Below are 25,294 nucleotides of genomic sequence, written 5' to 3'. Positions count from 1 at the left end.
GGACACGAGTGAGAGTGGGGTTGGCAAAGGATATCTCCACAGCTGTAGGCTCAAGGCTGCTGGCTCAATCACAGCCATGGTGTTGTAAATCATTCAACCAGACCTAACTGTTGTATAATGCCAGCTATTTAACCTTTTTGTCTTTTATTGTTCATTGGGAAGGACTTGGTGCCGTGTCCTCACTTGCTCTTCTCGTCCATCCCGCTCTCGGACTTCAAAGCCTGGCTGTTGGCAGATATAAAGTTGATCCAGTGCTGGAGATCCTCTGGGACTTCTGGGCATTCCACCTGAAAGAAACATATAACATCAGAACAAGAATCGTGATGTTGTTGTATCACACATATTCTTGTTCATTCTATGTATCTTTATCACATGTGTCTTTTGTCTTCTGAATTTGTTAAAAATAGCCTGTGACAGAAAGTAATGACAACTAGATTTGTTCTGCATGCCTAGAACTTTATTATTATTCTGAGTCAATTCTGTTTTCCAGAAGCATTTGGAACATAAACTACACATCACCCCTAAAGGCATCATACTATATCCCTGTGGTTTTAGTCCTTGGCAAGAAAGAAATGCATGCAGTTCACCGACTCGACCCTCTCCTCCCCACTGACCTTCCTCTTGCACAGGAACTGCAGAATCTTGTCTGGGCTACAGCCAATGATGTTCTGCTTGCAGTACATGACAGCAGACACACGGGCGTCCTTCCCCGAGACGAAGCGGTGCTCCAGGAAGAAGGCCTTGTCGTCCCAGGTGATGATGCGGCTGCGGAGCTGGAAGGCCTTGCCTACGCACAGGGCCTGTCGGAGGCGGATGGTGGTTGCCCCGACGACAATGCTGCCCCCAAGGGCTCGGAGGGCCTTGAAGACTCCGTTGCGCGTGTACAGGGAGAGGCGAGCGAAATCGCACTCCCGCAGGTAGCGTGCGTTGTTCATGTGGCACAGGTCCATGTCGTGAGGAAGCACCCGTCCACCCATGGTCTGCTCCCCCGTCACGTCCCACACATGAGGCTGGAACCAGGCTCGGATCAGCGTGGCAGCTGCTCGGAGGTAGTACCACACATCCAGACAGGAGAAGAGAACCAGTAGCACTGCCAAAGCCCACAGCAAGGTGTCCCTACAAGAGCAGCACAAGGACTTATTAGCATGGTGCAAATTATAGGGGTTTTAGATCCCACCGTTTAAGACTTGGTCAAAATAGACCCTGGGGTGGTCAAAACATTTACACACTGTGTAATTTTTGAACTGTGTTGTTCTGTGTACACCCTGAAGAAAAAGTTTACCTCCCCAAATGTCATTGCATAATTCACATAATTATCACAATGCAGCAGTAGCAGCAGCTGCTGCATCACAGAACTCTCAAAAGCCTCTTCATTGAAACAGGAGGTGTTCTCCAGCTACACAAATGGGATCTTTCCTAGGGAGTGGGTGATGTAACCTAGTACTGATGTAACCCCTTTTCCCTCTGCCTGGTTGTTTGTGTATTATCTGCCTCCTCAGGTGGATTAGTTGCACTTGAAAGGGAAATAACGTGTTCGTCGAGAAACAGTAATTAATCTGAAGCACTGCGCTGAAGCTCTGGGGAGCTCAAACGAGCATACAGACGCACAGCATGGGCTGCAGAGTGGGGCATCCTCAGATCTATTCCCTATAGTTTTAGGGTGTGGAATACTCCTCAGTGTGTCAAGTGTTGTGTTGCAGGTTCTAACATCCAGCTGTCATTTACAAATGCAGAGAAGGCACTGATGTTGAAATGCACGTTAAACAGGTTTGGTCGGTTTATATGGAATAAGCTGAAACCAATTGAAACACTCTCAAGATCACAGCGTTAGTTGATTAGTTCGATACTGCAACAAATGTGTAAAACATTAAAAACATTTTGAATTATTCAACATATAAACGTTAAGGTCAACGTAAAGTCCTTAATTTGCATTGATTTTACCCTTCATTATAAATGCCACTGATGATGATCATGTTAAGTGTATAAAAAACGACATTAAGTGCACAAAAAAACGTCAAAAACTTCCCTAGAGCGACAGCGCTTGACGACCAAAAAGCGTGTTTTAATAATGGAAATGAGTAAACAAAAAGTTGGCACAATTGAAGTCAATGGGGGCTACGAAGTTCGAACGTAATATCTGTAAACTTTGTAGACTACTGACAAAGTCATTATGTCTAGAAAGTGCTAGCAGAGAGTCCAACTTATGCTCTTATTAAAGAAAGTGGGATACTCACATTACGTTCACGGAGTCGCTTCAATCTCTTTCTCTCTCAAGTTACTGTGTCAGCCACATTCGACATGAAGAGCGACGAACTTTTTGAGCTCGTATTCCTGTGACGTACTGTCAAGCAAAATGCACGCACTTGCTGCCTATTGGTTCCCTCAAGACAGTGAGCAAACCGGTCTTTTTGAAATGGACAGGCAAGTGATACCAATTTCTTTTGGCACAATGACTTCAAAACTTTGTCACATAGAAGCTTGCTAAGTGCCAAAATGAACAAAGAAACCAAAAACCTGGTTAAACCTGAACGCTGCATGGTGAAATTACACTTCAGTCATTTTCACCACCACTTTACATTTGTATAGAGCTTAACCTCTATTTGACCAAGTCATTTTTCACCTTGAGAGCCTTCTAGTATGAACTTCTTCTGTTTAGCTGCTGATATTTCAAATAGACAATGGCAATGATATTATTTAGAAATTCCAAGAATTACTAAAATGTTCTGTTATTTTCTTAATATCCACGCCCAGTTACACTAAAGATGATTGCGGACCGAGTGAGTGGCACACTAACAGTGGGGTGCCGACCAAAATCCACCGGTGGACAAATATATGCTTGCATGTGGGTTATGCGAGCATCCATATTGTGGCATGTAGCGGGAGTGATGTATGAATGATTGTGAACTTCCTTTTTGTGTGTATCATGTGGTGTCTCCCAGTGTTCCATGCGCGAATGTGGATGTTTTCCCTTTTCTGTTAATGTCTACATGTATTTTGAGTTAGCGATTTTGCGTCAGTGTCTGCAAGAGTGCCCTAGTGTAACTGTTCTTGTGTTTTAGCGTCTTGGTGAACCCTGAGTCGTCCTGACATGTCTGCCTGTATAAGTCATCCCCAAATGCTCTTCTATAATCAATGTTTGAATGCTTCTGCCTATGAATATTCAATACATGGCAAGAATAGCAAAATAATCACCCAACTCAATGACATCACTACTTTGGTGTTGGTCAAAAAGCTTGAGATGACCACACTCATGAAGATGGGGGAATAACTAGAAGGCCTGGAGCTGGGGCCAAGGCCCCTGCTGGATAGCCTGAATGTGCCACCAGCCCACTAGTAGAAGCCAGAAGCGACAGAGGGAGCCAGTGCTCCGTGACCAGCGCAGGACCAAGCAGGCAGCAGCAGAGCAGAAGATACAGGAAATGGTAGAGGCAGGCGTCATTGAGCCCAGCAGAAGCCCATGGGCAGCACCGGCCGTCCTGTTGAAAAAGAAAGACGGCTCCTGGCATTTCTGCGCGATTACCACCATCTCAGTGAGGTCACCCGCAAAGATTCCTCTTCTATAGCCCACACCGATGATGTCCTCGATGACATTGCTGGGTCCTGCTGGTTCAGATCACTCGACTTCCGCAGTGGCTGCTGGCAAGTGGAGCTGATGCGAGAGGCATGCCCAAAGACTACTTTCGCTATCGGCCAGGGGCTCTGAGTTCTCAGTTCTGAGTACTTCTGTTTGAGATCTGCGATTCGCTGTGTGATTTACCTCTAGGACCTCCTCGTGAGAAGACTGCACGGCTGCATTCGACCAGCTCCAGGCTGCGCTCATAGAGGCTCCTGTGCTGACATTTCCCAATCCACAGCTGCCATTCATCCTCGACATAGATGACGTAGGCCTCAGGGTGGTGCTCTCCCAGGAAGGAAAGCACAGAGAGTGAGTGGTCGCTAAGTTTAGCTGCTCGCTCAGCCACCCTGAACAAAACCACTGTGTCACCTGACGAGAGCTGCTCGCGGTGATACAAGGCTAAAGAACATGTCCTCGCCCGGGTTCAGGCCTGGGTGGGGGCGGGTCAACGACCGTCATAGACAGCCCTCTCAGCCTTGGACCCTGATATCCAAAGCTCTGCATTCCCAGTGGCCTGTCTTTACCATGCATAACAGGCTGCTGTATTGATGCTGGCAAGCTCCTGGGGGTCAGCGAGACTTCCTGCAGCTGCTAGTGCCTCCCTGCCTGCGTGCCCAAGTCCTCAAGCTGGTCCATGGCTAAGTAGGGATGGGCCACTTCGGCTGGACGTGGCGCCTATGGCTGTGGTTGGGACTAACATGGTCTTATGGGCATACCAGACAGCAGTCCAGGAGTCTACGAAGTGCACCCCTGCGGTCTTCATGTTTGGGAGAGAACTGTAAACCCCGGTGGACTTAGCGTCTGGGCCGCCTCTGGAGCTGGAGGTGGATGGTGAGCCTGGGCTGGACCATTTCCACAGTCTGCGATTGAGGCTGAGAGAGGTGCACGAGTTGGCCAGGAGTGAGCCTAGGAGAAACAGTGCCGCAGGGAAGACTAGTATGGGTGTACTGTCCTGAGAGAAAAAAGGGAGTGTCACCAAAGCTGGCGAGTCAGTGGGTTAGGACATGTACTGTTGTGATGCTGTTTAGAGAGTTCAGCTGGTAGGGCAGAGGAGGACAGGGGACCTCCATCGCAAACCGGTTGGCTCTGTATCGGCCTCTGCATCACCCGAAGAGAGAGGAGAGAAACACAGAGACTGAGGGGACGGCGCCCACCCCTGTGACCTCTCTACAAGCGCCTGAGGTGCCCCTGGGGCGCTCACAGAGACAGTGTCAAGTCCCGACTCACTTAAGAGACTTTGTGTTGTCTGGTGGGAACTATGGCGTGTAGCAGGAGTGTAGCGTTCTGGTGTCTCCCAGTGTTAATGTCAGTAGTGTGCAGTGCAGTGCAGAATTCAGTTTTAATGTTCTAGATGGGAGTGATAGCTGTTTTCCCCTTTCTGTTAATATCTTTGTGTGTTTTCAGTCAGGGATGTTGGATTCAGTGTGTGTAAAAGCACCCTAGAGGAATTCTCCTTTCTGAACCCTAAGTCGACCTGACATGTCTGCATATTTGGGTCTGGCTGGCGCTCCAGGCAATGCAGTGCACATGTGCCCGAGGCTGTCAGAGACCGATCTAGGTAAGCATTCCGCATGCTTTACTATTGAGGGTGGGCAAGGATGTACATTTGCAGTTGCACTGGGGCCAACAATGATGTTACGCTACTAGATGAATGTAAGCACAGTTTAGGAAACTTAAGCACTCTGTGTTTTCTACTGATAATGAAGTGCAAAGGTTTTGAGGGTACAAAAGTCTATTTGCAAATGCCGGGAAATCAAGTCGGGTGAAAATATGAAAAATTATGGAATTCTTTCTAAAGTTGACTGAATTTGTTCTCTGAATCTCCTCTGCTGTCTGGACCTTTTTTGGGGGGAAACCCTCCCTGGAACTTAAGCCATCAGAAAAATGAGTTTAGCTCTTTTTTAAAGATATGAATTCATACAAGTTTAGTTTGCATGGGACATGGGAGAGGCTTAGATAGCCTTAGGTCTCGCCCAACAAAAACAGTCCCTCAGCGGATTGATACACAGACACACATATAGCCTAAAATAGACTGATTGTATCTTGATCTCAGCAGACTCTCGGAGTCCAGTGATATTCCTTCTGTGTGACACTGCTGACTGATGATGTACGAGTACGCTACTCCTTTCACGACAGCTATAAGGCTGTCCTCATGCTCTGTGCCCTCTAACCAGTGACGCGTGTGAGTTGAGTCTTCCTCTGTTCAGCCGTGACTCTGAACAGCAGTGGAACCCACAGTGGAGTGTGCAATGCCAATTCGGCGTGTTTTTTTGCACAGAGGATTTTGCGATTGCAAAAAAAAAAAAAAAATAACAGCAAACTCATAGAATTCCTGCATTATTTGTGACTGAATTTATTTATCTCAAAATCACTGTAATTTCAACCACAATTGTTGAGAATTCCTGCAGCAAATTGAGTCACTTTTGGCTGCAATAATCACAGCAAACCCTCACAGGATCCTGGGGGGACTGACAGAGACCAGCGCCCACTCTCTCTATATAAGACATTTCTCTCTGACTTCCTGTGTTTTTCGATCCTCCTTTCTGCCCTGTGTGGAGTGGTCTCACATAACACTAATACACCAATATCAAATCAGATAATACTTGCAATATTATTATACATCTTGAACAATACAGCGGGCCTGTAAATAACCCATAATCGTCTCACAAATTAAACACTTCACATGGGATAGGAATGTCCTCCTCATAAAAGTATTTGTCCTGTGTATTTACAAAATAGTATTATTACTGTAAAGCTTGCTGTGTTGCTCAAGGTACTTGCAGGTAGAATGAGTGTTTGTGTGGGGTGAGGGCAAAAACGCAAAGGCTAAGTTACAACCACACATCTGCACTTCAATCTGTTGTTTTCAAGAAGTATTTCACTCACACACACACACACACACACACACACACACACACACACACACACACACACACACATCCATCAAAAGTCCTACAGTACCTTGAAACCAAGATGATAATATATTTTTAGATGTATTTGACCTGGCAGTGATCTCATATTTCAGTAAGTAGCCATTACAGTCTCAGTCCAACACAAGATGTATAGACTCCATCACTGCCCTTGAAAAGGGATATGAGAGTCTGCTTGACTGGCTTATTATAGCAACTCCGAGTAAGACATGGCCATACTGTGTGAGAGGGATGAACATTCCTTCCCTCACAAAGCCGAACGGACTTACAGAGCCATCCAATTTCAAAGAACAAGAGGCAGGGAAGGAATGATACGCTGGTGCTAAATGTGCCATTAAATACAAATCAATTGACAATTTGAATGCATAAATTACACCCAGACAGTGATGAGGCTTGCACAGTGGAGAGAGATTAACGTATGGGGATTTGCAGTAGCAATTGATGTGGCCTTGTCCTTTCCCCAGTGTGAGTCACATGTCGGCCCATCCCTCTGTTTCTGTGTATGGAGGAGTGTGGCTGATGTGTTATTCTGCCCCTATCTCTCTCTCTCTCTCTATCTCTCTCTCACACACACACACACACACACACACACACACACACACACGAGGGGCCCTGTAATCAGGGTGTGCTGAAAGACAGAGGGAGGAGAAGCTGTGCATCATGCTAATGGAAATGTATTGATTGTGGAGGGCACTGCATCTCCGTAAAAGTGATAAACATATTTAGAAATCACTCAAGAAAGGATATTCATTTGTGGAAAATCAGCCTTCTTTGATTGTGTGTACATGTGTTTGTGTGTGTGTGTGTGTGTGTCTGTGTGTGTGTGTGTGTGTGTGTGTGTGTGTCTGTGTGTGTGCGCGCGCATATCTGTGTGTCTATGTGTGATTGTGTGTGTGAGCCATAGTGTGTATGAACTGAAGTAGTGGGCTGTGATGTTGTCTAGGTGAGTTAAAGACAGAGAAAGCGGGAGAGAGAGAACACATGAATCACCATGCCAACATTCATATCATCACTGTTGGAGCAAAACCTTTTATCTCAGAGAAAGCAAAGGGACAAAAGCAATTTTGTTTCAACATTTATGTATTAAGCAATGTCCTCAGTGATTAAATCTTTATGAATTAAGATATATTCTTTTTTATATTATTATAGATTAAGACTTTTGATTAATTTCAGTAATCATCAAATTAAATGGGATATGTTTAAAGGGTTGTAGTTTTTATGCATGTTCCACATACACATTTTGTACACACCAAGGCACTGTGTTGTATCACTGATTTATTAGTGGGAAAAACTCAGTATTGCACTGGTGACAACAATATTTGTCTACTGTATGCTATATGCGATATAGGGAGACACACACATACACACACATAGAGAGAGAGTGAGAGAGAGAGCATTAAAACACCCATGCTTATATACCAGTTTATGGCACGTATACATATTAAAACAGTGTTCCACAGAGATCAGTTAAATCCGTTTAGAACCAGGGACATCTGTCAGTCTGTGAAGGCCAGGGATATGGGATTGATGTGTGCCCATCAACATGCGTGGTGTGTGTGTGTGTGTGTGTGTGTGTGTCCAGGGGGTTTAATGCTCTTTGTGCTACAATCCTGGCAGAGTCTAGGTCTCCCTTCAAAGCTGGTGAGATTACTATAATAACGTAAAAATAAACACTTGTTAGACACATTGCCGCACATTATTTTGTTTGTTTTATTTTTGTTGTGTGTTTTCTAGTTTTACATCTTTAACCCTAACCTGTTTTTGCCCTTTCTAAACAACTTCATCACCCTCTCCATTCATTCCTCTATCTAATACACACACACACATACATACGTAGCCATTCGGAGCAGTGAGGTCCATACGGGGATCTGCTGATCCCCCACACACAACCGCTTTCTCTCCCAGACGCTCGTCTCAGTTCGGACCTGATGTTAATTACACTGATCTGGGTCGACATGCAGCCCTGGAGCTCTGGAGGCCTTCATTACAAATGCACGCGTGCACTTGGAGAGCACAAACACACACCATCATACACACACACACACACACACACACGCGTGCATAGATGACAAGATGGTGCTCAAAAACACATTCAATGCTGTCCATTCACACGAGCACACAAAAAGGCTTTAACCCACACACTTGTCCTGTCATTTGCACAAACAAAGACACACAAAGATTCATACTCGTGCTCAAAATCTGAATTTGGTTTAGACATAGTCACTCACACATACACACAGATAAACGTACGCCCAGTCGACATGAGGGCTCTTGCTCAACACACTGCTATGCTGTGCATACACATAGGCTTTGAGAGGCATACTTATGCTGTCATTCATACATACAAAGAAATGTCAGCATACACATCCATACTAAGTGGCATTTTTTACTTCCCTGCATCATCACCAGCAGTTACGACAGGTGCTGCAGCTGCACCCCCCCCCCCCCCCCACACACACACACACACACACAAACACACACACATACTCTCTCATTGACACTAAAAACATTTATTTGGTCTATACACACACATACATACGCACAGCTGACAGATGAGGATTCTTGTCCATTCACACAAGCACACACAAAGGCGTTAATCCACACACTTATCCTGTCATTCACAATACATATCAACACACACACATACCCAAAACTCACTTAGTTTATACACATGCACACATACACACACACACACACACACACACACACACACATATTCATTCATTCATTCAAAATGGGTCAGCTAGTCTTACCATGACAAGCCTTTATCTCCATCCATTGTTCTCAGAAAGGTTCATGTGACCCAAATCTAAACAATAGACTTGCCGCAGAGAGAAATCAAAGGGATCAAGGAATCATGGTGAGTGACAATCAGGCTTACCACTGCAGATACTACAAAAAATAAAAGCGAAAGAAGGTATGATTCTGGAATTGTGTTACCAAGGAGACGTATATTTAATTTAGCCTTTTAGCATCCTGTTTGAACTATAGAGGTCAGATGAGTTCAGGTGAGTTCTTTTTCTGAAGTTTTTGCTGGTGTGTTTTTTTACGTGTCTATATCCATGACAGTAATCACAGTCAATACAAACATGTACAGACACATAGGCCTAAAAAGAGGTAGAGAGAAAGAATAGTTTAATGTTCGACAGTTTATTGTTTTCATTTTGCTTTTCTTTATTTGCATTACTTTGGCATTACATTTATCTCATTGTTTTGTTGATCTACTTTTGGCAAATTGTAATGTAATGCCTATTATATTATGTTTAACTACAGGTCGTTTGTCACGTAGTGCGCTGTACAAATACATAGGTTGCAGTAGTATCCCTAGCTGCTAACGCCTACAGTTTGCCCAAACAAGTGGCACAAATATGGCACACAAACAATTTTGTTGATCTAGAGGAGAATCGTAATAATCGGATTAAGAATGAAATTCAGCAGCCTTGACAAGTCGCTTTCATATGTCCTTTAAGGCAGTGAATGTGCGTGGGAGAGCTGAAGGAATGACTGTTAGGACCAGGAAAGTACACAATAGACAATTACATTTTAACGAAGCCTACTTATCACAAACAGGCCTGATGAATTTCACTCAATTTTCTTCTGGTTCCTATAATATGTAACACAGACTCCAGACTTACTTTTTGTTGGCAGAATAGCGATTCTTTGCAGTTATAAGTGAGTGTACGCAGTAATCGGACAGAGGTCGCTCTCCGTGGTGCTGAAAGTGCGGGTGTCAGCTGGTAGCACCTGAGGTATTAAAGTTACCATGGGCTGCCTATCCGCATCGCGTCAAACAAATGCCATATTCTTGGGCATTGCTGTTGTTTTTTATGAAAAATCAGCGGTCTGTCCTCGGGGTCAGACTACTTTCTTTAAGCTTATATATTTTATAGAGCCGTTGTTCATGCATGTTCAGGGATGCTAAGACATTGGGGTCTTATTGCGGTTACAGAGAGGGTCGTATTTTTTTAGTGAAGGTAATGGGCTGGCATAAGGTTTCAGGAGGACAGAACATTGAACGGAAACAATAGCCTTACGTGTTGGAAGTTGGCCAGCTTGCAAGAATCGCCAGTGATTGGGGCTGGCGTGTTGATGCGAGGCTTACGTTACCAATCAGAGTGAACAATGGCTTTGGGTGAAAGGAGGGGTGAGCGATAAAGAAAGAGCGAGAGAGGGAGAGAGAGAGAGAGATTGAAATTTGTTTCGTATGAATAGGTAAAAAGTGCGTTTGCCTTGCCAAGGCACAAGGGACAGACCGAGGATAATGAATCCAAAGGTTTGACGGTAGCGAGGCGCATACAAAAGCGAAATATTGGCATCGGCGCGATATTAATGGAACGGATGTGGCCACCGAGCACGGGTGGGATTTGATGCCGCCAGAAAGGATGGAGGCGTGGAACGGTGGCCTTTAGGACTAGGACAGAAGTGAAATGTCACGGTGCTTCTGGAGCGGACCGGAATTACAGATTGCACTTTTAGCACCCCTGTTTCACCAACGAGACAATTAGGCTCGCGGAGATTTACTGAATCCTCGGTTAACCAAAAATCAAGTGTGCATCATCATCGAATCGGCTGGAAGACTACATAGTCCATTTGCTTTGTATCAGGTACGCTACGTTCTATAACTAGACTATGTCCTCGTCAGACTGGGTTATTATTACATGTATCACTTGACGATTTTCTCGTCTTAGTTTACGCGTTATTGGAATTCAGTGATGCAGTTTGTCGTTGTCGTGTTAATGCACTTCAGCCCATGCTTAGCAAGGCTTTTGAGAACATAAATGATGCTTCCTGAAGTGTGTACGTTTTGTTCTTAAGGATATCAGTGCAGTGGCTGCGCGGATGCCCGGGACCAAATATACATAAGAGGCTTTTTTTTATGTTGCTCGGATCTTAACTTTACGACAAAATTGCGAGAGCGTATGGCATAGCAATATTCAGATCAGTTACATGTTTAGCTGTGTCACAGCATACCGTCTCTTTCAGCGTCGTGGGCCAGTAATGAGTGCGATAGACATTCAATTAAAGTACAACTGGTTAGCGTGGTACATAAATATTTTTTGTTGAACAATTCAGGTCAGCTTGGACTTGAGTGTGTACACATCATGAAACATGTCTCTCTCTCTCTCTCTCTTTCTCTCTGCTCTCTCTCACACACACATACACAAATAGAGAAAGAGAGATAGAGAGAAAGACAGAGAGAGGGCATGAGGATCATGTTGTCAGTTTGCTTTGTACTCAGCTGCCTGCTCTCCCCCAAGGACTGAGTGACAGGCATTTAGCCTCAGAAGCATGTCTCCGGTGGGCTGCTGGTTCAGGCTACATGAAGACCCCTCACTGGTTGCTCACGCTGTTTTGTTATTCTGGACATTTTCAGTGAATATTCAACCACACGTCCAACTCATCAGAGGAACGGCAACCCTTGCACGGATAACCATAGGTAGCCATGAATAGCATAAACAGAAGGGAGGCGTACACCACGGGAAACAAGAACAACAAACACAACTTAAAGCTCGTAACAAACACAACAAGAAAAGCAAAGCAAATGGATAACAAAAGGATAGAGACGTGGGAGTAGCGCAGACATTTAAGTCTATAAGCTTCTTTGTGTTTTTGGAGAAAGCGACTGTGCATTAGGGCAGATGTAGCCTACATGGGATGAAACCCACACAAATATGATTATTATGCCATTAATCATTCTTATTCTTTTAACGATTATAGACACATATAGTAATGCGCACTAATGACATTATATACAGCGCTGAGTGAGCCTTATCAACCATGAAAACAAGTTATACTGTAGAACATCTTAATACAATCTCCAGGAGACAAATCAATGATGATAGTCTTTTATCGTAAACCTCACAGTCCCTCTCTTCTCTCCCAGCAGCAAAGGCTGGCCAGGCCACTGCTGCATGAATTACCATTAATTTCCCCACACACACGTGTTGGATCGCCGGGCAGCCGTGCCAGACTAGGGCTGAATCCAGTGCCCCCAGGAAGCGGCTTTTCCAGGCCGTCACGGCCGGGGGGGGGACGTGCCGCGCATAGCAGACCGTGGATCGATGCGTGGCAGTGAGGCCAACTCCGGCCCGCTGTGAATCCATGTCCCATTGGCCCGGATGCTGATGATGTCACGGTCCAGTGCCCATCAGTGTGTGTGTGTGTGTGTGTGAGCGTAGGAGGGTTTGAGCGTTTGGGGTTGTGCTTCTGATTTACAGAAAAGTAACTGTGTGTATAAGGGCCAGGGCTAGTAGGAGGCAGACATAGAGAGAGAGACAGAACATATGTGTGTGTGGGCGTGTGTAAAGCAGAGGGTTGAGAGCCGATGTACTCATCCTTCAGGGACCCACACTAAGAAAGCGAGAGAATGGGAAAAACATAAGGAGAGCAGTGAATGAGGTAAAACTTTCCCATTCCCAGGCAAAAATGATTATAGACCTTGTCCTTGTCTGTGTGTGTGGTGTGTATGTGTGTGTGTGGCCTTGAATAAGAGAATGTGAAAATGTTGTATTTTCCAGAAATTGTGTGTGTGTGTGTGTGTGTGTGTGAAGGAGAGAGAGGGATGAGGTGGTGACAGAGAATAATGAGAGAAACTGAGTGTGTGTGTGTGAGTGAGAGGGAGCATGTAATGTAATAGAAATAGAGGACAACAGCGTCTTTCATCCAGTGCTTCTCGTGAATGTGAGACAGAATATCTCCCCCCCCCCCCCCCTCTCTCTCTGAGTGAGTGTGTGTGCTTGTCACTAAGTGAGTGAACCTAAAACACACCCGCAAGTCATATGATTAATGGCTCGTGTCATACATATGGTTGCTTTGAGGAGACTTACCTTCCGACTAATTGAGTTCACATCCAATTTCACATCAGTCCGGTTCGCTAGTCTGCATGAGCTGCTCACACGCTCACGCTCTGCCTGACCCGCGCTAACAGACTTAAGACACTCTGCGTGTCATCGCGCAGCCACAATCAATCCACAGCCAAAGATGGACAAGGCCGTGATGGGAAAAAACAAGGCGATCGATTAGCAGCACCCGCGCCTCGACCGCTAGTTCCGTCTGTGCGAACACAACACACTCAGCTGTTTACCGCGACCGTTGAATCCGCTTCTCACTAGGGCGCAGAAGCGGTGGAGCGGACGTGCTACAGGTCACTATATTGATCGGTGGCCGATAGTGGAAGTGGCGGTGGAAGAGTAGGCGCATGTGACTCTCTCCTCTCCAGGGGCTGGCGAGATGCAGGGAAGAAGGCTGCTGTTAATTGGTGTTTGTCGCGGGGTTTGTAAGCATCCTCAGGCTTCTCTCCCCTGTGTCCTCTCATTAGCACAAGATGAGGAGGAGGCACACATAGAGAGAGAGAGAGAGAGAGAGGGAATGATAGCTCACTGCTTGTTATCTGCAGGACACATATGCATATAATTCATGCAAAAACACACAAATGGACCTATATTCAATCAGATGTATCTCACACACAGACACACACACACATACACATATGTGCGTGCCAGTATAGTTATCCAAACACTCAAATATTGACATAAAAAAAGGCACACTCACATCTGAACTCCCCGCTCTTGTGCACACGGTGATTGTCTTATTAAAATGCAGGAACCACCTGATCTTTGTTTATGGCCAAACAGTTACCATCACAGTGGTTGCCTTCAAATATAGAGGTGGCTTGGTGGGAAGAGGGAGTGACAGAGAGAAAGCATGAGTTACAGAACAAAAGTACAGAGAGTGGTGGTGAAGTAGAGATTATTACCCTTGAATGCCTCACATTCCTTCAGTGATAGCTGTAGGGTGTATCTCCTCTCTCTCTCTCTCTCTCTCTCTCTCTCTCTCTCTCTCTCTCTTTCTCTCTGTCTCTTGCCATTTCCGTCTCTCCATACATACTCATTGTCTCTCTCTTTTTTCCTTTTCTCTCTGCTGAACTGTCTACCATGACTACAGGCCTAACCCTCGTAGATCCAGACTCTACTTTCCTCTAGTGTTTCCATGACAACATGTGAGGCATGGCCTAACTTTACCATAGGGCATCACTTACTCCATTGCTGTCTGTCTTCCTTACTTTTTCTTATTTGCTCTCTTCCTTCTCCCTCTCTTTCTTCCCCCTCTCGTCCTGCTCTCTTTCCCCCCTCTTTCCCTCTCTCCCTCTCTCTCGCTCTCCCTCGCCTCTCTCTAGCCCTACTCTCTTTTGTTCTCTCTCTCCCTCTACGCCATAACCTCCCCCTCTTCCCCTTGCACAAACCCTTATTTGCAGAGATCGTAGTGGCAACTACAAATGTGACTGTCATAGCCTGTGTGTACCTTTGCCTGCATTTAAAGCTTAGCAGACAGCTTTGCAAAAATGTCATTTTGTCTTGAATGTCCCTCGGATGTTGTTTGATGGGATTTGAGGATAGGAAATACACTATATGAGGATTGGCACAGTCAATAAACTAGTTCTGTCAGATAATGAAGGTCAGTTAAGTCAGGATTAATTTGGTTGTGTGATATAAAATAAATAAATACATAAAATAAAATAAAAACACACACACACAAGAATCCAAGAGCCCAGATATGATGTGATGTTATTTAGGAGGCTTGATCTCCAAATCCCATATTTTAAGATAAAACAGATAAACTGTTGAGTTTGTGCAGTAACCTGCCTGTGATGAGTCAGATCAGCCAGTTTACTGAGGAGATTACAGAGCCCAGAGAGAGGGAGAAGGAGAGAGAGAGAGAGAGTGTGTGTGTGTGTGTGTGTGTGCGTGTGCGTGAGCGTGTGTGTGTGTGAGTGTGTTGGCCTCACACCGCTGATGCCAAATTCACACCATAGCGAACAGCTTCAAAACACCTTAGAAAATGTAACCAGACAGGAAGTAAGCGAGTGGCTTGTGGAAACGGGAGTCTCCCTCGGCCAATGGGGACTCTTGGCGCTCAGTGAAAAGGACACCTTTGCATTATAAATTCTAATTAGTCTGCAGCCTTCAGGGGACAGTTAGTATTCTTTCAGGAAGCATTTTCACAGCAGGGAAAACATCAGAGGGCGGAAGGAGGGGAGTAGGAGAGAGAAAGAGAAAGAGAAAGAGAGAGAGAGAGAGAGAGAGGTGGGCAAAGCCTTTAACCAGTACTGCCATGCAAACCCATTTCATGCCTCTTTATTTCAATTACACGATGGGGATTGGGTTTCTGTCACTGACCTCAACCATCAGTACAGCTGTCTAACCTGATACATTCATTTCCCTTTAAAGGTAGATTTTTAAGAAGGGGGTTATGCTGTTTTCCTTTGCTTGTTTGTTGATGTGTGTGTTTGGTGTGCTTACCGTGGTGCAGCTCATTTTGTGGCTGAATGGTTTGGTCGTTATGCCACGGTGAGATAGACAGTTTCTTTGGTTCACATTTTTGGAAGAATCACTTTTGTGAGGAGGCTCTGCCATCTGTTCATGCACACACTCTCTCTCTCTCTCTCTCTCTCTCTCTCTCTCTATATATATATATATCTCTCTCTCTCTCTCTCTCTGTCTCTCTTATAGACGCACACTTGCTCATACACAGACACACACACTCATGCATGCAAACACACACAAACATACATTCATGCACACTCACACATACACACAAAAACACACACATATGCACACACACACATGCACAAAGACAAACACACTCACACTCCTCCAGTTTCTGCATAAGGGAGGATGTTTACGCTTTACCCCTGCTCAAAACCTTTGTAGCATTTTATCCTACACAACAGAGGAGGGGTAAAAACAACCCCTAGACTGACAGAGAAATAGTGATATGTTTTTAAATTAATAACCCATCAGTTTCAACACAACCCCACCGTGAGACGTCAATCCCCCCCCCCCCCTCCCCAATTTCCAAGGCTATTCACGTAGCATGGGGAAGGCAAGGTGAAAACCAGCACTCATTCAAAATTCATCCACCTTTCCCCTAGTTCCTCTCAGTGGCCTCTCCCACAAAGAGAACAGCATTTCTTTTTTTCATTGTCTTTTCAGTTTTTTTCTTCTCCCCTCACCAGGGTCAGTGGAGGCTGTATATCTCGAAGAGAAATGTGTTGGCGCTTCTCAGATGATTTTTTATCTTCCCTTCCGTTATTTTTTCATGCCTTAAGCTGATAGAATGGCTTATGTAGGTCACGTTACGCTAATCTAGTTGCTCTATCCTCACAAATACACACTAAATTAAGCATCGGCATTAAATATTCAAATCATGCTCACGTCTCATTACTCAATAACACACTGAAGAGATGAGGATTGACTCCAGTGTCTTGAGATGTGATTTCATTGATTTTACAGTCTTTGTCTCACCTGTCTTGGAGCTTGTCTTTGGAGTTCACATGTCAGTTGAATTGCTGTCATTTTCTCATCGCATTTTCTCAAAACAAAGTGATGGTGTACGGGGCAACCTTCCCAGCAATGTGAGTGTGTGTGTGTGTGTGTGTGTGTGTGTCTAAACCCCATTACCAATAGAGAGAACTGTTAGAAGTCAGTCCAAATGGAATGCAGATTTTCCTCAAAAGCATGGAATTGACAGAATTTTAAATATAAGGCATATGGTTTTTTTCTCCCTATTTTTGAACTCTCTTTCTGTCATACACATGCACACAGATACATACTCCCAAATGCACTCTCCCCCCCCCCCTCCCTCTCACTCTCTGGTCTTAATATCTATCTAGTTTTAATATCTAAAAGCCACTGACAATCCACAAGTCCTTACGAATGCATATCATCAACCCCATTAAAATCCAGATCTCCCTTTCTCCCTGTTTACCATACGGTATGTGAGTGTGTGTCTGGGGTCTAATGCTACTGTTGGAAAAACATCAGGCAAAAAAGCAGCTGTTTTGATCTGACTATCACAACAACGTCGGATGATGTGTTCTCCCGAGGTTTGTTGAATACACGTGGGGCAGAACAAGGCTTCGTTAAGGCGCTGCTTCATGGCCTATACCCCTTCTGTGCAGAGCGAGAAACAGCCTTAAGGAGTATGTCTCCTGATATGTCTTTAATTATCTGAAGCCCAGTAGAAAGAATAGGGGATCCCACTTGAAACACAGTTCTGGAGGGTGTAAGATGGTAGAGGCGGCGTCCGTCAGGAATTTCTTTGTACGTGTGCGTGTGTGCGTATGTGTGTGTGTGTGTGTGTGTGTGCGTATGTGTGTGTGTGTGTGTGTGTGTGTGTGTGTGTGTGTGTGTGTGTTTGCTGTTTTCTTGCTCTTCCTCTACTCTTGCTATTACTCATCATTACATACTGCCTATCCCCTCTCTCTTGCTCTGAACTATGATATTTAATTTTCCAACTCACTTAAGCGAATTTCTCCTGCATTATGCATGCCATTAAAACCCATACATGCGCTCTCTATTTTTCTCCCTCTATGCCTTCCCTCTCTCCCTCTTTTTCTCTTTTTTATCTCTCTCCCTCTGTCTTTCTCTCTTTGTCACTCTATCATTTTCTGTTTAACACTCTTTACCTCTCCCATTTTCTCTCCCTGTTTCTCCCTCTCTGAGACATACACTCAAATACATTGTTTGTTTTCTCTTTGTTTCTTCCAGGTCTGCTCATGTAAGATGGCCACTCTGATGCTCCCCACCAGAATGGCATCCTTCCCAGTGCTCCCGCTCTTCCTCCTCCTGCTACCGGCGCCCTCCCTCGGCTGCCCCACCGGCTGCCGCTGCTACAGCCTGACGGTGGAGTGCGGCTCCATCGGCCTGAAGGACATACCGCAGGGCATCCCCTCCTCCACACAGGTCAGAGGCACTGTCAGTCATACCCCCTCGCAGCCAATCAGCTGCTGTCCTGCTGTTTGGGCCCCATTTTATTTTGGTAGCCCACTTTTCTGCCCACAAACTGTTGACACAGTTACCAATGGGGTTCGATTTGAGAGTGGGCTAGATAGGCGCTAGGTGCTAGTGGGATAGATAACAGTAGTTAAGTTAAGTTTGTATACAATGTTTGTCAAACAGCTGTTAAGAGTCTACTTAGAATAAACATAGGCTGTGAAGTAAAGGGTTTTTTGGATTCTTGTCATCCTCAAGTAAGGGCCTTTCACGCTGCTAGTTATTGCACGAGATATACAAAGACGCTGCTGCAATGACATTCCCACAGCTCTTTTTCGCCAAATCTTTTGTGATAGGTGAAAATCCACTCAAGTCATCTCTGTCACTATTTCAGATGAACGAGGCCATGAAATGTAATTCCCTGCCATGTTTCATACGCAGGCTGCAAATGAATCCCAGCCTTATTACACTAATGGCAAACAAATAGCTCGTGTTCAGCTAGAGGGGGTGATTGCAATGCACAGCCTCCTCCCTTACCAGCAAGAGAGCGAAGGGAATGTTTGCCAGCCTTGGCAAAGGATATTGATCATTTGAGGGTACAGCAGGGTTGTGCAGAGCTCACTAGTGTACGTATGCGCTGGCGTGGGTCACTCCTGCCTTGCTGCAGCCTTTGAATATGCATGAGAGTGTGAGCAAGCTGCATAAATTGTGCATACAACGGCAATTAACGGCAAGTTGTGTCAGGCACGGTGTAATTGATACCTGGCAGGGAATGCGCAGGGTAGGCCTTGTCAGTTCTCTTGCCCCAAATGAAGACCACATGGCACAGCTCATGCTCCAGCGCCGGGCCGGTTGATCTGTTTTCGGTGCTTAGTCCTGTTTTCGTTTTACTTTTTTTGTGAACTCCTGATGCTGATCCTCAATATTTCAATATATAAATATATATATATAGTATATATTTTTTTTTATGCGTGGGGCCTAAATGTAATTTAGGACTGTACGGCACATTTGGTCTCGGTGAACTGTTGAGTAGATATTCCCCAGAAAAAGAGAAGTCAGTCGATTAACATCATCTGACAGTGCAGCGGCAATTGAAAGTAGGAGTGAACATTTTTGTTTTTTTTTGGGAATTTTCCATTTGACGTAAGTTTGCAATTGCAATATGTTTTTTTTCTATCCTCATAAGAAATTGACAACAATTGATATTTTATTCAATATTGCTTCCCAAAGAGAAGAGCACCGCAAACCTCCAGGTTTACCTCATACATTTGCAGCAGAAATTACAAGGACAAGGTTTTCATTTTTCTCTGGTTTTCAAGAAACCTTGTGTAGGCCTACTCATTAGAGCCTCTTCAACCATTACTCTCTGTACAGTTCTCTTGCTATCTTTTTATATGCTAGTAGTAAAGTAGGTAAGTAGGTAAAGAAAATGTGGAAATAAATCCACTGCAGTACACAAGGTCACTTCGAAAATCTGGATGCTTCAGTTGAATGCTCCTTTTCAGCGGTACACCCCATAGCTGTACATCCTTTATTCAATTTTTAAAAGTTTCCCAGTTCCTGCAAACTAGAAATATCCCCACATCATGATGTTACCACTGCCATATTTCACGATTGGTATGGTGTTTCTTGAGGCATTGGCAGTGTTAGATTTACGCCACATGTAGCACTTTGAGGATTGGCCTGAAAGCTCTATCTCTCGTTGGCCACCCTTCAATTGACTTTTATGGACAGCTCTTAAGATTGTGGAGTCCTACACCAGCAACTTTGGGGATTTTTGGGGGTGGTGGCCTCCCTCACCAGTTGCTCAGATGCATGGTTTGGGCGACAGCCTTTTCTACAAAGCATCTGGGTGGTGTGACATAATATCCGTTTTCTTCTTATGAATCCAGTGGTGCTCAGTTATATACATCAAAACACTTGGATATTTCCTTGGCGTTGTTTCCTCATTTAAGAATTTGAATCACCTTGTCTTCATTCCACAACCTGGCTGATGTCCCTTAGACAGAGTGATTATTATATCAAGAAGGAGATCTTTACTTTAACCACTCATAGGTAGTGCCTAATTATGATTAGTTATGGTCAAATGTGACATCATATGCGAATAATTTGTCATCAGCCTAAATCTGGAACTCAAAAGCACAGGGGTTTGAATACCTATTCAAGTGGTATATTTCCGTTCTTAAATTTACTTTTAATGTTAGCAGACAAATGATATATATCGCCTTTGGAAATGTACTAGAGTAAATTGTATTGTATTTGTAATTGTGAAAGTAGTGATGACTTTTAGGGGGGTTGAATACTTTTGCAAGCCATTGTATACTGAATATTGGCTCCCTACATGGTTCATTTTCCACTGTTTACCTTTACCCCACTAAAACTGCCAAATACCCCCCCTCCTCCCCCCTCTCCTCAGACCATCTTCTTGCAGGACAACACGGTGGGGCAGATCCGCCTGCAGGACCTGCTAGGCCTGGGGGAGCTGCACTACCTCTACCTGCAGAACAACAGCATCTCAACGCTGGAGCCTGGAGCCTTCCACAACCAGGGCCAGCTGCTGGAGCTCGCCCTCAACGGCAACCGCATCCACTTGATCAGCGCTGACGTGTTCCGCGGCCTGGACCACCTGCGCATCCTCTACCTGGCCGGGAACCATATCACGCGCCTCCAGGACTACACCTTCCGCGGCCTACAAGTACTACAAGCGTTTTTAATTGTATTATGAATGAAACGTGATATTATGATTATGATTTTAATTAATTTAATATTATGATTTAGATTAAAGGGGGATACAATTATATGTTTTGGAGTAAAGTACAATGTGGATGAAAGCTTTTATGCAAAATGAGGATCTGTGAAACACGGAAAGTGGAAGGTATGTGGTGAGATTCAGGGCCCTACAATTGAACAATTGGGTTTCCTACTGTAAATCAGTTATGGGTCATTTTGACCCCTTAAAAGGTGAATTCCTTGTTCATGTATTCTGGGGTCTGAAAGTTGTTTGTGAGGAATAGCATCTTAACTTGTCTAGGATGGTATGAAAGAACACATACAAGAATACTCCTTCATTTGTGATTGTAACAAGGCGTGCTTTAATTCACAAAACTCCTGCATCTCGAAATAGATTTCACATAGAGCTCATTGTGCCAGCAGTTTCACACAGTTACACAATCAAAGGATTTCTGAATTAATTAAATTATTCTGGAACCTAACTAATTCTTAAAGAAAGGCAGAAACAAGTGGCAGCAGTAGGCAGATCTAAATAGGATCAGAAATAAACTGATCGCTAACAGACATTTTGTCCAGAAAGGTATAAAAATGAGGAGGGATATGGCAATACATACAACTATCTGCAATGCGCTGTGTGTGCCTCAGAAGCTGACGGTGTGAATCTTGACAACATTCAAAGAAACAGACTCAAACAGATCAACACCTCTGTGGCAACTTACAAACTGGACACGTTTTCACCCGCTTACTCCTTAAGATAAAGAAACCCGCTCCAGTCCTTTGGTCTGCTCTCCACTTTGTTCTGTCAGCACTGACGTCAATCCCCTCTTAGTGCTCCGGCCCGCACGTCTGGTCCAACTGCATTCTGCTCACTATGTTTAATCCTTGATTTGCGTGAAAACATCTATCATAACTCCATGATAAAGTAATGATGGTGGTGCTGATGTTGTTCCCCCCCCCCCCCGTCTCTCTGTGTAGCGTCTGCAGGAGCTGCACCTGCAGGAGAACAATGTGGAGATGCTGGGGGAGCAGGCGCTGGTGGGCCTGTCCTCTCTGGCTCTGCTGGACCTGAGTAGGAACAACCTGCGCACCCTCGGACCTGCAACCCTCAGACCGCTGGTCAGCCTACAGGTGCTGCGAGTCACAGGTGAGTCAGAGAGAGAGAGATAAAGAGAGAGAGAGATAGAGAGAGAGAGAGAGAGAGAGAGAGATGAAGAGAGAGAGAGAGAGAGAGAGAGAGAGAAAGACGGGGAGAGATGATGGAAAGATGAAAGGAGATGGTCTGGAATCGGAATCGAATAGGAGCAAATTGAGTTGATAAAGTGACAGTTGAAAATAATTGGGGAGCAGGGTAGGGTAGAGACTGAAACACAGGATGTGAAGTTGGCTGGTGAAGAGCTAGTAAAGGGAGACAGATAGACAGAGGGGAGCAGGGAGAAAGTAGGAGAGATGGAGAGAGAGAGAGAGAGAGGACAGGGACAGAAAGAAGGAGTGCGAGCGAGTCAGCTCAGAGGTAACAAGGCGTGTCAGCGTGATGGATGGTCAGTGGAGAGTGTTTGCGCTCTTTCCTCCCTCCATTCCTCCCCATTATTTTTGGCTGTCCCCTGATGCCCCCCCCCCCCTCTATCTGCGCCCTGTCTCGCTTCATTTACCATCTCTCCCTCTCATCCTCCTCTCTCTCTCTCTCTCTCTCTCTCTCTCTGTCTTCCCCTCGTTTCATCCACTCTTCCTATCTTTCTATCTATCGTCTGTCTATCTTAAACACACTCTCTCTGCCAACAATCTGTCCCCATCTCTCCTACTCGACTTTTTTCTCCATTTTCACATTTGCGCCTGTTTCCTCCTGTTTCCTGTTTTTCTGTCTTTTTTCATCTCATTTAAAGTGTGAGAGGGAGGGACTTGTATACGGTGTATTTCAGGTGAGGATGTAGGCTTTGTGTGGTTCTTCTTTTACTGTGATGTTTGATATTTTGTGGTTGCAATCATGTGAGCAGTATATACGTAGAAGTTATAGGTAGTCTATGTTGGATGTCCTCATGCATTATGGTGAAGTAATGTAGTAATGTAAGTTTCGAATACTGGTTCAATAAACCGGTATTACTGTAACCCCCCCTCTTTCTCTCTGCATTTGCATCAGCATCTGGTTTGGTATTGTAGGATTAAATATACTTTTTAATGCAAGGCTTTATGTGTCCTGAGCACAAGGTTCTAATTATGGGATAGTAAAATGTAAAGTCTCTCTCTCTCAGATAACCCGTGGCGCTGTGACTGCGCACTGCACTGGCTGCGCAGCTGGATAAACGAGGAAGGCCAGCGTCTGCTGAGCTCAGCAGAGCGCCGACTCCTCTGCGCCGAGCCTCCTCGCCTCTCGCACCTCAGCCTGGTGGAGGTGCCGGCCAACAGCCTGGTGTGCATCCCCCCAGTGGTGCAGCTGGAGCCCAGCCACCTCACCGTGCGGCTGGGCGAGAGCCTGCGTGTTTCCTGCCAGGCCTCCGGCTACCCCCAGCCTCAGGTCACCTGGAGGAAGGCCTCCCATGGCAAGGCCCAGCTGTCCCCCCGTGGGCTGGTGCAGGAGGTGGGGGCAGAGGGCGACGGGAGGGCCGGGGGCAGGGTGGTGACCGCACGGCCGGTGGGTAAGGGGGCGTCGGGTGGCCGGGGGTCGACGCGCGGGTCGGAGGACGGTGGTGCCGGTGGTGGTGATGGGGAGAGCTTCAATCCGGACACAGGCAGTGGAATGCTGTTCCTGAGCAACGTGACGGTGGCGCATGCCGGACGGTACGAGTGCGAGGCCTGGAACCCTGGTGGCGTGGCGCGTGTGACGTTTCACCTCTCCGTCAACATGTCCTCCTCGTCCTCCCCGTCCGGCATCTGGCCACGACTCCACTCCTCCTCCTCCTCCTCTTCCTCCTCCTCCTCCTCCTACTACCACCCCTCCTCAGTTGACGTGAGCCAAGAGCCGCTGTACGAGCTGGAGAGCATGGACTTCAATGCGCTGGGCCCAGCCACACAGACGGCCATCGCCGTGGGCATCTCGTTGCTGGCACTCACCGCGCTGCTGCTCCTCTTCATGATCTACAGCCGGCACCAGCAGCGGCAGAAGGAGGAGGGCGGCGGCAGCTACGGCACCAGCAAGGAGGAGAGCATCCTCTACGTCAACGACTACTCTGACGGGCCTACCACCTTTGCCCAGCTGGAGGAGTACCGCGACGAGCGTGGCCACGAGATGTACGTGCTCAACCGTGCCAAGCCTGTGCTGCCACCTGCACCTGCCTGTGGCCAGCAGGTGGCACTGTCCCCTCCGCTTCCGCCAGCTGATGCGCTTTCCCAGGGCGGGTGCGGCACGCTCACCCCGGGCCGGGGGGTGGTGTTGGGGGGAGTGGGGGGCCCGGGGCCTCGGAGGGCCCCTGCAGAGGGGGGAGAGGGGCCCCCTCTGGATCCCGAGGGGCTTTTCATCAACCAGAGTCTTCTGTTTGACACACAGATCGCCTATGAGATCCACTGCTAAGGGGACTCTGTGTGTGTATGTGTATTAGTGTGAATGTGAGTGTGTGTCTGCCTGTGTGTGAGAGAATTTGTTTGTGTGTGTGTGTGTGTAACAGAAAGAGAGAGAGAGAGTGTGTGTGTTTGTGTGTGTGTGTGTGTGTGTATGTGTGTGTGTGTGAGAGAGAGAGAGTGAGAGAGTGAGTGGAAGAAAGGGAAAAAGCCTCTGGAGTTTAATAAGGAAAAGCCCAAGAATGAAACAGACCTAAAGAGCGTTGTCAGAGCTGACATTAAACTATGAGCACCGCTTCTCTCTCATGTTTCACAAACCCCTTTGTCATGCTGAGGCTGAGCCCTCGGTTACCTCAATCTGGACAGACCGACGAACAGAACAAGCTGACGAAGGAAACTAACGAACCAAAAGACTGCCAGGTCAAAAGCCAAAGCTTTTACTGAAGACTGTTGAAAACGTGAATGCATTACTGGTGGAATGTCAGAGGGAGGGAGGGTGTGATTTGATGTGACTTGGTTTTTCAAAGAGTAAGTTATGAATGCAGACGGACAGGATGAGACAGATTGAGACCTCATCCTCTGATGAGTGTGTGTTCCTTTTTCAATGGCCTATTTTATTACTCCTACTAGTCAGTTACTTTTTCTGTTATCTATTAATGATCTCTTCTATGAATATTCCCATACGAACTACACATTCTGAGTGTGTGTGTGTGTGTGTGTGTGTGTGTGTGAATGTGTGTGTGTGTTTCAGAGAG

General features: G+C 45.8%; 2 protein-coding genes across 2 annotated transcripts; one reads left to right on the top strand and one right to left on the bottom strand.

Moving 5' to 3' along the window:
• Nucleotides 1-8: 8 nt before the first annotated feature.
• On the bottom strand, nt 9-2,390 carry LOC105907003 (protein THEM6-like). Its single transcript, XM_012835235.3, has 3 exons — nt 2,235-2,390; nt 615-1,116; nt 9-287 (listed from the first exon to the last, which is right to left on the bottom strand). Coding segments are annotated over exons 1-3 (612 nt in total). The 5' UTR covers nt 2,237-2,390; the 3' UTR covers nt 9-179.
• Nucleotides 2,391-9,374: 6,984 nt separating this feature from the next.
• lrrc24 (leucine rich repeat containing 24) lies at nt 9,375-24,552 on the top strand. Its single transcript, XM_012835180.2, has 5 exons — nt 9,375-11,150; nt 18,096-18,290; nt 20,737-21,015; nt 22,026-22,194; nt 23,297-24,552. The coding sequence occupies exons 2-5, from the start codon at nt 18,111-18,113 to the stop codon at nt 24,550-24,552; spliced, it is 1,884 nt and encodes a 627-aa protein (XP_012690634.2). The 5' UTR covers nt 9,375-11,150; nt 18,096-18,110.
• The last annotated feature ends 742 nt before the right edge of the window (nt 24,553-25,294 follow it).

The sequence above is a fragment of the Clupea harengus genome, chromosome 22 (genome assembly GCF_900700415.2).
Source record: "Clupea harengus chromosome 22, Ch_v2.0.2, whole genome shotgun sequence".
Taxonomy (NCBI): Eukaryota; Metazoa; Chordata; class Actinopteri; order Clupeiformes; family Clupeidae; genus Clupea; species Clupea harengus.
Note: the sequence above shows the minus strand (reverse complement) of the source record. Positions and strands in the feature narration are given on the sequence as shown.

What these genes read in the sequence shown, in the direction of transcription:
- LOC105907003 (XM_012835235.3), bottom strand. An exon ending in AGTTCCTGTGCAAGAGGAAG is followed by an intron (nt 288 to 614) that starts GTCAGTGGGGAG and finishes TGTTTCTTTCAG; the next exon opens with GTGGAATGCCCAGAAGTCCC.
- lrrc24 (XM_012835180.2), top strand. Translation starts at nt 18,111, where the DNA reads ATGGCCACTCTGATGCTCCCCACCAGAATGGCATCCTTCCCAGTGCTC. An exon ending in GCATCCCCTCCTCCACACAG is followed by an intron (nt 18,291 to 20,736) that starts GTCAGAGGCACT and finishes CCCTCTCCTCAG; the next exon opens with ACCATCTTCTTGCAGGACAA. An exon ending in ACACCTTCCGCGGCCTACAA is followed by an intron (nt 21,016 to 22,025) that starts GTACTACAAGCG and finishes CTCTCTGTGTAG; the next exon opens with CGTCTGCAGGAGCTGCACCT.